General features: G+C 50.3%; 1 protein-coding gene across 1 annotated transcript; it reads left to right on the top strand.

Moving 5' to 3' along the window:
* Positions 1–1,939: 1,939 nt before the first annotated feature.
* On the top strand, positions 1,940–2,846 carry LOC123093220 (uncharacterized). Its single transcript, XM_044515132.1, has 3 exons — positions 1,940–2,035; positions 2,129–2,358; positions 2,443–2,846. The coding sequence occupies exons 1-3, from the start codon at positions 1,940–1,942 to the stop codon at positions 2,765–2,767; spliced, it is 651 nt and encodes a 216-aa protein (XP_044371067.1). The 3' UTR covers positions 2,768–2,846.
* Positions 2,847–13,281: the final 10,435 nt, after the last annotated feature.

Genomic DNA, 13,281 nt, shown 5'->3' on the forward strand with positions numbered 1-13,281 from the left:
ACACCAACTGGGACCAATGGTTGTGGGCCAGGAGCGAGGCGCATTGGTCCCGGTTCGTCCCACTAACCGGAACCAATAGGTCCAGCCGAACCGGGACCAATGGCCCACGTGGCCCAGCCGGCCCCCGGGGCTCACGAACCGGGTCCAATGCCACCATTGGTCCCGGTTCTGGATTGAACCGAGACTAATGGGCTGACCCGGCCTGGACCATTGCCCCCTTTTCTACTAGTGTAAAGGGCCTTATGAATCGGTGCTATAGCCCGGTTCTGCACTAGTGCATCGCCACCAGAGATACAACCGCGGGCAAAAGATACTGCATGCGTGGAGCCGGCAACAAACGCGCGTGAGACAAAGACGGCGAGGACGGCGACCGGCGGCGACCGGCGACGAGGTCGGCGCCTGGAGATGCTTCGAGGCCGGTCATATCCTCCATGACAGGGCGGGGGAGATTTTTTCTACTAGTACATGCAACAAAAGAAGAAAACTTCATGCGAGGAAGGAGAGAATCATGTGGCTGTGTGTCTTTAATCGTACGGTTTGGGTACGACCGGCCGAAACTTTCGGCCGGCGCACTGGCGCCTAGTAGTGGCCATAAAATTTCATGTGACTTAGAGCATCTCCAACGGCCGTGCAACGCGCGGCGCGCTAAAAACTGGTTTGTGGCACGTCCATCGCCAGGTTTGACGCGGCGCACAACGCTGGCTTCAGCAGCCGCGCTAAAATGCAGCGCGCGCGAGCAGACGGCGCATGTCACATTTCTTGCATTTTGGACACAAAATAAATTTCACACATCACAAAACAAAGACATGGCATATAATTTAAATCACAAACAAGTTGATGACCAAAAGTTCATTCCCACAAGTTCAAATTCATGCCCACAACATCATTCAACCAAGTTCAAAATGCAAACCAAGTTTATGACACAAACAAAAGGCACAACAATCAAGCCTCGTCCTCGTCTTCATCTCCATCTTCCTCCGATTCATCCGACTCCTCCGAAGATGATTCTTCCTCCTCCTCTTCATTGTTGCGCGCCGCATCCTCGTCACGTGAAGCTCGAAAGGTGTTGGCAAGATTTTCAACGGCATCTTCATGCGAAGGTGGCACACCGGCGCCCGGAGGTGCACCCGTGCCTCCAATGAGAGACGCAAAACTCATGCCATCCATGCCGGTCATGCCGCCCGGAGGTGCTCCGAAGCCACCCATGTCTTCCATGGTCTCCATGGTAGCTCCAAAGGCGCCCATGGAACCCATGCCGCCCATGCTAGCTCCAAAGCCACTCATGGCATCCATGCCACCCATGCCTCCCATGCTGCCAATGCCACCGTCACCCATGCCGTCAAGGCCACCGCCACCCATGAGCGGCGGAGAGAGTGCGGTGCAAGCGCTCGAGTGTGCCGCGCGCGGAAGCGGGCGCACCAAATACACAGTGCACGATGGCGATTCGGACCGCACGCCCAACTCTATATGCCGCGCGCGCGCTTATTGCATGTCCGCTGGAGCCACTCTACCGCTTGCGCGCGCTAAAAAGGCCAAATTTGCGGCGCGGCTGTTGGAGATGCTCTTGCATACAGCTAAATGGCAAAAAAAAAAGGGTCTCCTTTGCTTAAACCAGCAGCTGGGTCATCATTGGGCATTCTAGGCTTGTCGTTAGATGATCGTTTCGGATACGACTATGCATGATCGTGAGCCTTAACCTCGCGGTCCTCGCCAGCCAGTGCGAGACAATGTTTGTTCGTTTGCTTATGGACAAAGAGTACACGTGATTGCACCTGCCGTGGAAAACTAATAGAGCATGCGACGTGCTCCGTATATAAGGATCAGAACACGGCTTGTATCCATCCATCTCACACGGCGGCTTCCCGATCTTAGTAATCTGGGACCAAAAGAGGAAGCAGCCAACGAGAGCGAGACATCAGCTGAAACATCAGCCAGAGAAATGAAAACTGGCGTGATCGTCTTGTCCGTCGTGGTAGCGGTTTTTGGGGTGGCAAGCGCTGTGCTGGGGTTCATCGCCGAGGGCACCAAGCTCACGGTAACTACACTAGTTAACTAGTAGTCTGGTAATCTAGTATTGGTATCCATCTGAAGAAAACTAAAACGAACCGGCGGTGTTTGTGGCGCGCAGCCGAATGACATCAAGATAATATCCAGGAACGAGTGCGTGTACCCTGACAACCCGGCATACACACTGGGGTTAGTAGCGGCCCTCCTGCTGCTGGTGGCCCAGATCACCGCCTCCGCCGTCGGCGGCTGCTGCGGCTGTTGCAAGCCTCGGGGCGCCGGCTACTCCGGGTCCAAGAGCTCCAGGTCCAAGAGGGTCATTGGCCTTGGCGCCGTCCTCTGCCTCGTCTCATGGTGAGCTTCCGTGCTCATAGTCCATGCATGATAGGTGACGACGATCAAATCAACGGGCGATATATGTTGTGTATGTGTGTGCAGGATAGCGGCGTTGATCGCGGAGTGGTTCTTCTTGCAAGGTGCGTTCGGGAATGCCCCCATGACGCGCAGAATTCCACAGGGCCAGGGATGTACCTACCTCAAGGACGGCGTCTTCAGGATGGGGGCCATTCTGAGCATCCTCGCCACCGTGCTCGGGATCATATCTTACATCGTGCTTTACGTGGCGATGGCGGCGGCGTCGGGTGCTGGTACTACCGCTACCCTGGGGGCCGTGGCGGGGCCGTCGGCGGCGGGCGAGACCAAGCACGACGGGATCGCGATCGGCCAGCCTGCTGCCGCTCAACAACCCTCACAAGCTGTGTAGAGGGCGTACTCTTGCTTCTACCGTATATCAGTCCCGTTGTACTCTTGCTTTAGTGTTGCTTCCGTCATAACTGCCATGTGTTCCGGTTGTGGTAATTGATTCGTCTCATTTCTGTTCCAGAGAGTTTTTGTTGTGCAAGTTTGGCGTGTTTGAGCTTTCAGATTGTGCAATGTGCGGTACCAACACCATCGTTTTAATTTATTTACTCGTGTTCGATATTCTTCAGTCATTTGATTCTTTTGTGGTACAGTCATTTTTTTATCAGTTTTGTTAAACATCATGTGCGTGAAATTTGTCGTGACCCCAGTCACATTAGGTCGAAGGCAAGGACGGCGTGAGGAGCGCCGGACATGGCGAGGCCAAGCCGTGTATCAGTGGGAGCTGGCAGTGGCTGGCAGGAGCTAGTCCGAAACGTAACCAAGGGTCACTGGAGTTGTTCATCCGAGCGCGACTTAGAGGGATGGCAGGGGTGATGTCCAGAACAACGGTGGGGGGAGGCCGGGGCGGCGAGGTGGCGCCCACCGGCCGCGGGTAATAGAGGCCGGTGGTTAGGGATGGGTTTGAGGACGGTTGTGTGAGGGCTGCCGGGTTGGATCATGCGTTGAGGAAGATAGTGGGAGGAGGAAGACGACCTTCGAACTGTTAGGATAGGATTGAATGTAGCCGATGAGAACTGTTTTTTAGGCACCTGAAGTATAGGCGCTCTCTCTACATATATATTTTTTTGCGGGCAAGTAAGTCGTATTCATGGCCGTTGGTTTGTTCGTGTCATGATTCGTGCGTGGGGAGGTTTGAACGTTCTTTTTTTGGTTTAATTTTCTACCGTTGTTAGGCTGCTTTCATAGTTTCTTTTTAAACATTTCGATTTGGATTGTTGGTTTCTAGGTTATGACACCCGTTATCAGTAGCACTATACTAGTGCGGATTTGGTGTCGTTTCTGCTTCTCTTCCTCGGTTCTTGTCCCCTCTTGTTTCTCAGGTGGGTCGAGTTCTAGGGTTTAGGCTTCTTTTCCCCCTATAACAAGTTTTTTAATGGTGGTTTTTGTTCATGCTTTGATGCAATCCTCGTGGTATTTGTGTTGATTTCCTTGTGTTATCGGTCTTGTATTTGGTCGCTAATTCAACCCGCGCACAAAGGCAGGTGATGATTTGGTGTTATCCCTATTCATCTTTGTAGAATCGATGTAACGTTAGATCCTTCTAAAAATGGAAATTGCGGGGTGTGCGTGTGTGCGTTCATAAGGGTGAGTGTATGCGCGTGCATATGAGCGCTTGTGTCTGTACTGATGTTTAAAAAAAAAAATCCCCAGCTACGCCCGCCATTTTCTATACAACGGCAGTTCATTTTTTATGTCTAATTTTGACCATTAATTTTATCAAAAAAATGTGAGTTATATGCCACAAAAAGCATACCAACTGGTGCACATTTCAAAGATCTTTTTGATGGTATATTTTTTATGACATATAACCCTTATTTTGTTGACTAAAATGATAAGTCCAAGTTTGACAGAAAAACAAAATGCCCTTGTATACAAAAACGAATGAAGTGGTTAATATTATTCAGGTTTTCTTTTGTGATGAACTGATAAAATGCTCCCCCCCCCCCCCCCGATGAACTGATAAAATGCCCCCCCCCCCCTTGTTGGGAGTTAACTCAAATGGAAACCGTCTTCCCCACTTGTTTCTGCTCCCCCCTTCATTTTTTACTAGAAACGTTGTAACTATATATCCAAGTCAAATAGGAAAATGTTTTTTTGGGAGGGGGGGGGGGTGTCAAATCCTCATTTAGTTACTTTATAGTTAAGATTATTTAAGCTTTTGTGACAATATTATTAAAGTAGACGGTCTCTCTATTTTATATCATTGGGTTTTTCCGATTTTCGCTCGTACTTCACCCCATATTTGTGGAAAACGAATAAATCTTGGTTAGGTGCTTTGGTTGCAGGATCATAACTATTTGAAGGAAGTTAACCCATACACCATATTTGAGACTTCGAGTAGATAGAGGGGTGACAAGAAACTTTCCCTATTGACGTGAAACCAACAAAAGTGAATCTAAGTAAGATGAGGAGGAAAAATAGGATCAGCCCCCGTGTCGTCCTCCTCCAGGGCGACTCGGGCAGGGCGTCTCACCCCCTGGCGCAAGGCCTCCTCCCGGCGTTCACCCATCCGCCGCCGCCTAACGCATCCCCGGGCAAAGCCAACTCAGATCGGGCGGCGGCGTGATACGTCCATTTTGCATCATGTTTACATACTGTTATTTATATTGTTTTTATGCATAATAATGCTTTTTGAAGTAATTCTAATGCTTTTTATCTCATAATATGCAAAGTTCACACAAAGAGGGAGAATTCCGGCAGCTGGAAATCTAAACCTGAAAAAGCTACGCCAGGCCACCTATTCTGCACAACTCCAAATGATCTGAAACTTCACTAGGAATTTTTATGGAATAAATAAGAAATAATGGAGCAAATAACTACCGGAGGAGGGCTATCTGGTGAGCACAAGACACCAGGGCGCGCCAGGGCCCCCAGGCGCGCCCTGGTGGGTTGTGCTCAGCCCATCCCACCTCCGGTGCCCCTCTTCTGGTACTGAAGTCATTTTTACCTAGAAAAAAAATAAGGAGAGGACTTTCGGGACGAAGCGTCGCCGTCTCGAGGCGGAACTTGGGCAGGAGCACTTTTGCCCTCTGGCGGAGCGATTCCGCCGGGGGAACTTTCCTCCCGGAGGGGGAAATTCTCCTCATCATCATCACCAACAACTCTCTCATCTTAGGGAGGAAAATCTCCATCAACATCTTCAACAACACCATCTCCTCTCAAACCCTAGTTCATCTCTTGTGTTCAATCTTTGTACCGGAACTATATATTGGTGCTTGGTGGTGACTAGTAGTGTTGATTACATCTTGTATTTGATTACTATATGGTTTATTTGGTGGAAGATTATATGTTCATATCCATTATGCTATTTAATACCCATCTGATCTTGAGCATGTTTATCATTTGTGAGTAGTTACTTTTGTTCTTGAGGTCACGGGAGAAATCTTGTTGCAAGTAATGATGTGAATTTTATATGTGTTCGATATTTTGTTGGTATGTATGTTGTGATTCCCTTAGTGGTGTCATGTGGACATCGACTACATGACACTTCATCATATTTGGGTCAAAGAGAATGCATTGTGGAGTAGTTATTAGATAATGGGTTGCGAGGGTGACAGAAGCTTAAACCCTAGTTTATGCGCTATTCCGTGAGGGGCTGATTTGGATCCAAAAGTTTAATGTTATGATTAGAATTTATTCTTAATACTTTTCTCGTAGCTGCGGATGCTTGCGAGGGGGTTAATCATAAGTAGGAGGTTTGTTCAAGTAAGAACAGCACCTAAGCACCGGTCCACCCACATATCAAATTATCAAAGTAGCAAACACAAATCAAACCAACATGATGAAAGTGACTAGATGAAATTCACATGTACCCTCAAGAACACTTTGCTTATCATAAGAGACCGTTTTGGCCTGTCCTTTGCCTCAAAAGGATTGGGCTACCTTGTTGCACTTTTGTTACCATTACCGTTACTAGCTCGTTACAAATTATCTTGCTGTCAAACTACTCGTTACTTATAATTTTAGTGCTTGCAGACATTATCTTGCTGAAAACCGCTTGTCATTTCGTTTTACTCCTTGTTGGGTTCGACACTCTTACTTATCGGAAGGACTACGATTGATACCCTATACTTGTGGGTCATCACAGCGGGCCGCGGCTCTTAGCGCATCGTCAGCCCTCGAACTGGGGGATCGGGTGGTGGCTGACGGCGCGCGCTGCCCCGACGTGCATCGCCGAGCTCTGGGGTGGAGGGGACGGCGGTGGTTGTGGCGGATGTCGTCGGCCCGGTGCTCCTGGTACGTGCGTGCATCGGCGGAACAGGGTGCGGCGGTGCGGCTCCGTCGGTGGTTGGATGTGTTCGTGAGGCCCGGTGGCTGGCTACCAGCCATGGTCGTCGGGTTGCGGATGGCGTGATGGCACGTCGGCAACTGGGCGGAGACGCCCATGTCTACGTCCTTGACACCGCGGGCAACTCCAAGGGAAACCCTAGATCGCATTGCGATCGAGTGATGGCGGTGCTTTAGCGTCGTAGTCCCTCTTGAGGGCATCATTTTTAGAGTTTGCTCAGTTCAAGGGACCAGCGACGCTGGCGATGCATGGCCTGGTGGCGCGACTACCGATGAAAATCGCGCGGACTTCGGTCATGGCGGACGATGGCGGTGTCTCCGATGTCGTTTCCTTGTTGAGGCATCATCGTTGCAGTTTGCGTCATCATGCTCGGGATGCTCCGGGGGAAACCCTAGATCTGAGCCTCCCGGATGGGACGATGTCAACGTCTTTGGTGTCCTTCTTCCTCCTAGGGGCATCGTTTTGGAGCAAGTGATGGTTGGAGGGGACTACTGGAGGAGCGGTGTTACATCTACCGCAAGGCCGACGGCGGATCCCGGCGGCATGGTGCCACGGAGATTCGACAATGGTCGTGTGTGGACGGACACATGCAGGATGGTGGCGTTGTCTGGCGCCATGGTGGCGTCGATTGCAGACCAAGCAAGGTCGATGCATCAGTTCCTGCTCTAGTGATGGACCGATGGATGATGGCGGTGGCAGCTTGTGAGAGTGTGTCGGTCCGGTGTGTGACCCAGTCTCAGTATGTGGCTGGGCTGGGGCATCTGGCTTTAGATGTTAGGCTTTGGTGCGATGTCTATTTGGTATTTGGCTCGGATATTCAGCATGCCTTCATGAAAGGGATAGGAGTAGCAATAGATATTGCCTAGATGGTGGCTTCAGACTTACCGATGTATTACTTTGTATGGTCTTTGTGGATAATAATTAATAAAATGGTCGTATGCATCGTCCAGATGCGGAGGCCGTGGGTATATCCTCCTTTTCTAAAAAAAAGTACGATGAGGTAAAAACAAAATGCAGATTGACTAGATGGGATATTATTTGTAGACCCAAAGACCAAGGAGGGCTTGGGATTGAGAACTTGGAGATTAAAACAAATGCCTAGTGAGTAAATGGATATATAGGCTATCGGTTGAGACAGACAGTATGTGGGTACAAATTCTGCTTAACAAACATGTACAAACTAAGTCTTTAGCCTAGGTTGTCATAACACCTAATGACTCGCCATTTTGGAAGGGGCTAATGAGAACGAAGGATACTTTCTTCCGCAGAGCGAATGTTTTTGTTGAAAATGGCACAACAACTAGATTTTGAGAAGATACATTGTTGGGGTAGATGCCTCTAGCCTTGCGGTCTCCCACATTTTATAATATTATGCGAAGTAAGGAGGATTACATTTCTATAGTATTACAATCGGCCCCATTAAACATCCAGTTCAGGAGGTCCCTCGTTGGGGACCGTTGGAGCTCCTGGTTGTACCTTGTGTGAAGGTTGATGGATGTTCAAGTTTCTGATCAGCCAGACTCCTTTCACTGGATGTTAACCAGGAGAGGTGTTTTTACGGTGAAATCTATGTATCTGGATCTAATTGATTCTGACCCAATCCCGAGATCAATTCATATTGGGAAAATTAAAGTTCTGTTGAGAGTTAAAATCTTCATGTGGTTCTTTCACATGGAAGTGATTCTTACCGAAGATAATATGCTTAAGCGAAGATGGGTAGGCAGTTCACGATGTTGTTTCTGTGACTAGAATGAAACAATACAACACCTTTTTATTGATTGGCCTCTCGCTAAGCTTCTTTGACGCATAATTCATATAGCCTTCAACACTAACCATCCAGTTAGCGGGAGTGGAACCAGTTATTGCGGGACGTATTCACATAGGAATATGCGCATTACTTTGGGCTATATGAAAATGTGGAAATGATATGATCTTTAACGGAGAAAATCTTTTAAACTTCTTGCGGGTTATCTACAAAGCTACAGCTCGGATTCGTACGTGGTTGTTACTCACTCATACGGACACCAGGGAGCCTTTGGTTACTGGGTGCAACTGACAGGAGACGGACGCACGTGATATCTGCAACCGGTTTGGATGGCGGTCCAATTATAGTATAGGTGTTTAGTCACCATGTACTAGTTTTCTATGGTCATGGCTTTTTTATCGTCATTTCTTTTTATGCTCTGTTTGCGAGTTGTACCGTATTGCAGACTTTGTTTTGATTGTCAATTTTTAATAAGATGGCCGCATGCATCATTCCGATGTAGAGGCCGGTGGTAATCCTCCTTTAAAAAAAGTACTTGTACGGGCGTAGGCGCTAATACTTAGATCATGTACCAGCTGGCGGTGCCAATGCCTCTTCTAGCCCTCCAACATTCATGAAGGTACAAAAACATTAGACAAACGAGAGGTGAATGAAACATCACCAGGGCAGAAGAGAAAAGACAAGGGGAGATCCAGACGAATTGCTTCACTTGGATCAATCTCGGATTCCTCCACTGATAAGATCACTTATTCCACCATCAAGAAATCCATCATTAGAAAGAGATTCCATCCCGCGAGATTAGTGCTTTTTGTGAATTTGATTCATATGTTGACTTGGATAACAAGGTCTGGATAATCGTACATCTTGTTAGACGAACTACGGTATTATCGATACAAAACTAATAATATAAAGATAGGAGTGAAAACTCACACTATTATATTTCTTATACCAACTCTCTATCTTTATTTTTTGAGTGCACTCCAAAAACTAGGGTGTAGCCTTCGTATTTTTGAGGTTTGGTGGGGAGGGAGAGGAGTGCCCTCTAAACCCAATCATTTGGGCAGAGGGAGCTTCTACTGCCATCTTCGCTCTCATTTAACGGTGTCCCCGTTCGTACAACTCCACTAGGCATATTTTTTATTGGGAAACCCACCTATTCATGGTTGGTAGCGGCACGTTCTCTACCCGGGCTTGCTCCCCACACACGGCCTTTCCCGCCAAGTTTCATCACCGCTAACATCTCTCCTCTCCCACAGCGCTGCTTCCTTCCCCCTTTCACCCATCAATGCTAACATCTCTCCTGTCCCACAGCACTGCTTCGTTCCTCCCACGACCCCTCTTCTCCTCCAACTGAGAATGAGATTTGGGTGGAGCGGGATTGTGCCGCCGCCGTGGATGACAATGATAACAACGGCGGGGATGAGAAGGTTATCCTCCAACTCATGCCTGTTGGCTTACCCTACGGGCACCACGCCTAGAGGGACCTTGAGGAGAGGTGAGGATGGTGGCACTCATAATTGTAGAAGAATAGAGAGGGGGGATAGATGGACTCATTGTGGTATTGCTTGAGCCCCATGGGCATACATATATAGAAGTACATGATTATTGTGGGGTATAAGACAAGGTAGAAATAAATCCTACGCTATCCTATGTTTTCTAACTAATCATGGTAGTCAACAGAGATGGTGAAGTCCCATGACTCTGTCCGCATTGCCGAGGCTGCACGTGCCTAGGCCCGCACCACCGCGTGAGCTCAGGAGGACCTCGAGCTCTGATTTTTTTTCTAAAAAGACCACCTGACGAATCAAATTGCTAGAAAAGACCCCCTCTAAAAAAATTTGACAAAAAAGACCAGCTGAACCGTGGTGGCAGGTGCGGCAGCCGACACGTGGAACCTGCCGCCACAGGCGGTGGCGGCAGCCCCTGCCGCCACGGGCGCAGGCGGCAGCCCAAGCTTAACAGGTTTGTTCGTCCGCGTGCAAGCTGCAGCGGAACGTGCAGGAGTGGTGCACGCAGCTGCGACGTAACGAGGCAGCAGCTACTGCTGCTGCGCATGTTGCGACAGGCCAGGTGGACCCTGCCGCCACGGCCCGAGGCGGCAGCCGCTACATACAGCCACATGGCAGCTCAAACCCTTTCAAATGCATATCAACATGGAAGAAACTTGCTAGTACTAGTACTTGGGTTAATGGACCAACTGATTTCAATGCTAATCACGAGCTTGCTTCTCCAAAACGGCCAATAAATCGGTCAGTACTCATCAACTTGCCGTGCATACGCGGCCACACTAAACAATACCCCAGCCCAATGCTGACGGTATCTCTGCCCTGCGCTAGCCGCGTGGATTAAACAAAGCAGCATGGCCTCCGCATACAGGGCGCCGCTACCACACAGTGGTTGCCACCTTGGACCGTGGCGGCAGGGCCCACCCAGCCTGCGCGTGCGAGTTGGTGCCGTCTAGCTGTGTGGCGGCAGGGCCCACTGTTGTGGTACTAAGACTGACAGTAAGAATCGGGGGTACGTAGGAGGAGGCAAGGCCCTAGCTACGGCAAGGTTGTACGCAAGTGTTTTATGAGTTTAGGCCTCTCTCGGAGGAGGTAAAAGCCCTACGTCTCAATGCCCGGAGGCGGTTGACTGGATTTCAGTATATGCGTGTGTGTTACAGGGGGTGCGAACCCTTGTCCCAGAGGAGGGGTGGCTTATATAGAGTGTGCCAGACCCCAGCTCCCCTCTGTTACAGAGGGTTCAATGTTCATAAAGGAGGGACGTTACTGATAACGCCAGCTTTAAGTACCATTAATGCCTATAAAGACTACAGAGTGAATGTCCGACCGTTGTAGTTCCGTCTGGCTCTTGGTCTTCATAGGGCAAGTGGTTTCTCGAATGGCTGAGTGATCTTCGTAAAGTCGGGGTACCCGAGTGATATGGTTGGTCGAGTGGACTAACACTCAACGTTTTCCTTGGGTACTTCGTGTTATCTCTTGAGCTTCTTTGCTTCTAGGGTAGTGACCTTGGGTAGGGCTCCTAGGTCAGGCCCGTGACCCTACCCTAGGTCTATTTCCTAACCAGTAGCCCCCGAATGGATTGAGGACCGAGTGGAAAAGAAGATCGCAGTGGACTTCGCTTCAACCTTTGTGCTTCGTGAGTACCTGTGTTGACCGGAAGGTTCGCGTCTGAACTTTAGCTTCGTTTCAGTTGCCTCGATCGATTCAGTTGTTGCCTCGATCGATTCCGAAGTTGTTGAGTGGATTAATGACATCATCGGTCGATCGTTGTCTTCTATTGCGAGATCTCCGGCGCGATTGGTTATTGTGTATCCCAGATTCGGCGGGATTCGAAATTTCGGGGAAGCGCGCGGGACAGAGGGTGCCGCGATAATCGGGGTGGATAAGCAGGGATGCCTCGATCCCCGCGCCACCTTTTTCGCCACGTATCGGGCGTGCGACTGTAGTGGAGATTTGACAGGATCGCCCAGGCCCGCGCGTCAGCCACTCGGAAGTGGGTTTTTAAAAGGCGGCGAGGCCGAGGCGTTGCACTGTGCGTTCCCAATCTCCTCCTTTCTCCTCCGCTTCTCTCCCGCGCGCAGCTCCTCCGCTCTCGGTGCTGTCACTCCGCCGCAATGGTGAAGGACAAGACGGCGGCGCTGGAACGCACAAAGAAGGCGACAGGGGCGGCGAAGGGTAAGAAGACCCAGCGCAGGTCGTCGTCGTGGTCGGAGCTGCCGGCGGGATGGATCCAGGGCGACTGGATCCGATCCACGCTACGGCAAGAAGACCTGGACGAGCTGGCCAAGCTCGAGTTGGTCGCCGACGGTGCTGCGAGGTTGTCGGAGGGGGAGACGGAGCCGCAGCCGCGACCGGGTGAGTGTGTCTTGCTTGCCACCCACGTTGACCGTGGTTTTTCGCTTCCTCCGCACCCCTTTTTCTGGGGTTTTCTGAACTTCTTCGGAGCCCAACTTCACCACTTTTCTCCCAACACTGTCATGTATCTCGCAACATTTGTGTCCATGTGTGAAAATTGCCATGGCTGTCGACCGCACTGGGGTCTCTTCAAACACATCTTCACTGTCCATTCCCAGTCGGTCAAGAAGGCCAACTCGGGTGACGATAAAACGCACGTCATTAAAATGTGTGGTGGTTTGGGGATCCAGAAGAGGAAGAGGAGCTCCTTTTCGTCCATGACCCTTCCCGAGTCGATCAGGGGCTGGCAGTCGACCTGGTTCTACTGCCAAGACGTCCTTGTTGGGAACGTTGCAGAAAATAAAAAAATTCTACGCTTCACCAAGATCAATCTATGGAGTCATCTAGCAACGAGAGAGAGGAGTGCATCTACATACCCTTGTAGATCACGAGCGGAAGCGTTCAAGAGAACGGGGTTGATGGAGTCGTACTCGTCGTGATCCAAATCACCGAAGATCCTAGTGCCGAATGGACGGCACCTCCGCGTTCAACACACGTATGGTTGGGGAAGACGTCTCCTCCTTCTTGATCCAGCAAGGGGGAAGGATAGGTTCATGGAGATCCAGCAGCACCACGGCGTGGTGGTGGAAGCAGCGTGGAATCTCGGCAGGGCTTCGCCAAGTTCAGCGAGAGGGACAGGTGTTGCGGGGGAGAGGGAGGCGTCAGGGACTAGGGTGTGCAGCCCTCCCTCCCCCCTCTTTATATAGGGGCCCTGGGGGGGCGCCGGCCCCCTAGAGATCTAATCTCAAGGGGGGGAGGGGGCCAAAGGGGGGACTTGCCCCCCAAGTCAGATGGGGCGCCCCCACCCCTAGGGTTTCCAACCCTAGGCGCTGGGGGAGGCC

The sequence above is a fragment of the Triticum aestivum genome, chromosome 1B, assembly GCF_018294505.1.
Source record: "Triticum aestivum cultivar Chinese Spring chromosome 1B, IWGSC CS RefSeq v2.1, whole genome shotgun sequence".
Lineage (NCBI taxonomy): Eukaryota > Viridiplantae > Streptophyta > Magnoliopsida > Poales > Poaceae > Triticum > Triticum aestivum.

Bases quoted from the DNA above. Each gene is read 5' to 3' on its own strand.
- LOC123093220 (XM_044515132.1), top strand. From the start codon at position 1,940: ATGAAAACTGGCGTGATCGTCTTGTCCGTCGTGGTAGCGGTTTTTGGG. The intron at 2,036-2,128 runs GTAACTACACTA...TGTGGCGCGCAG, and splicing joins CCGAGGGCACCAAGCTCACG to CCGAATGACATCAAGATAAT. The intron at 2,359-2,442 runs GTGAGCTTCCGT...ATGTGTGTGCAG, and splicing joins GTCCTCTGCCTCGTCTCATG to GATAGCGGCGTTGATCGCGG.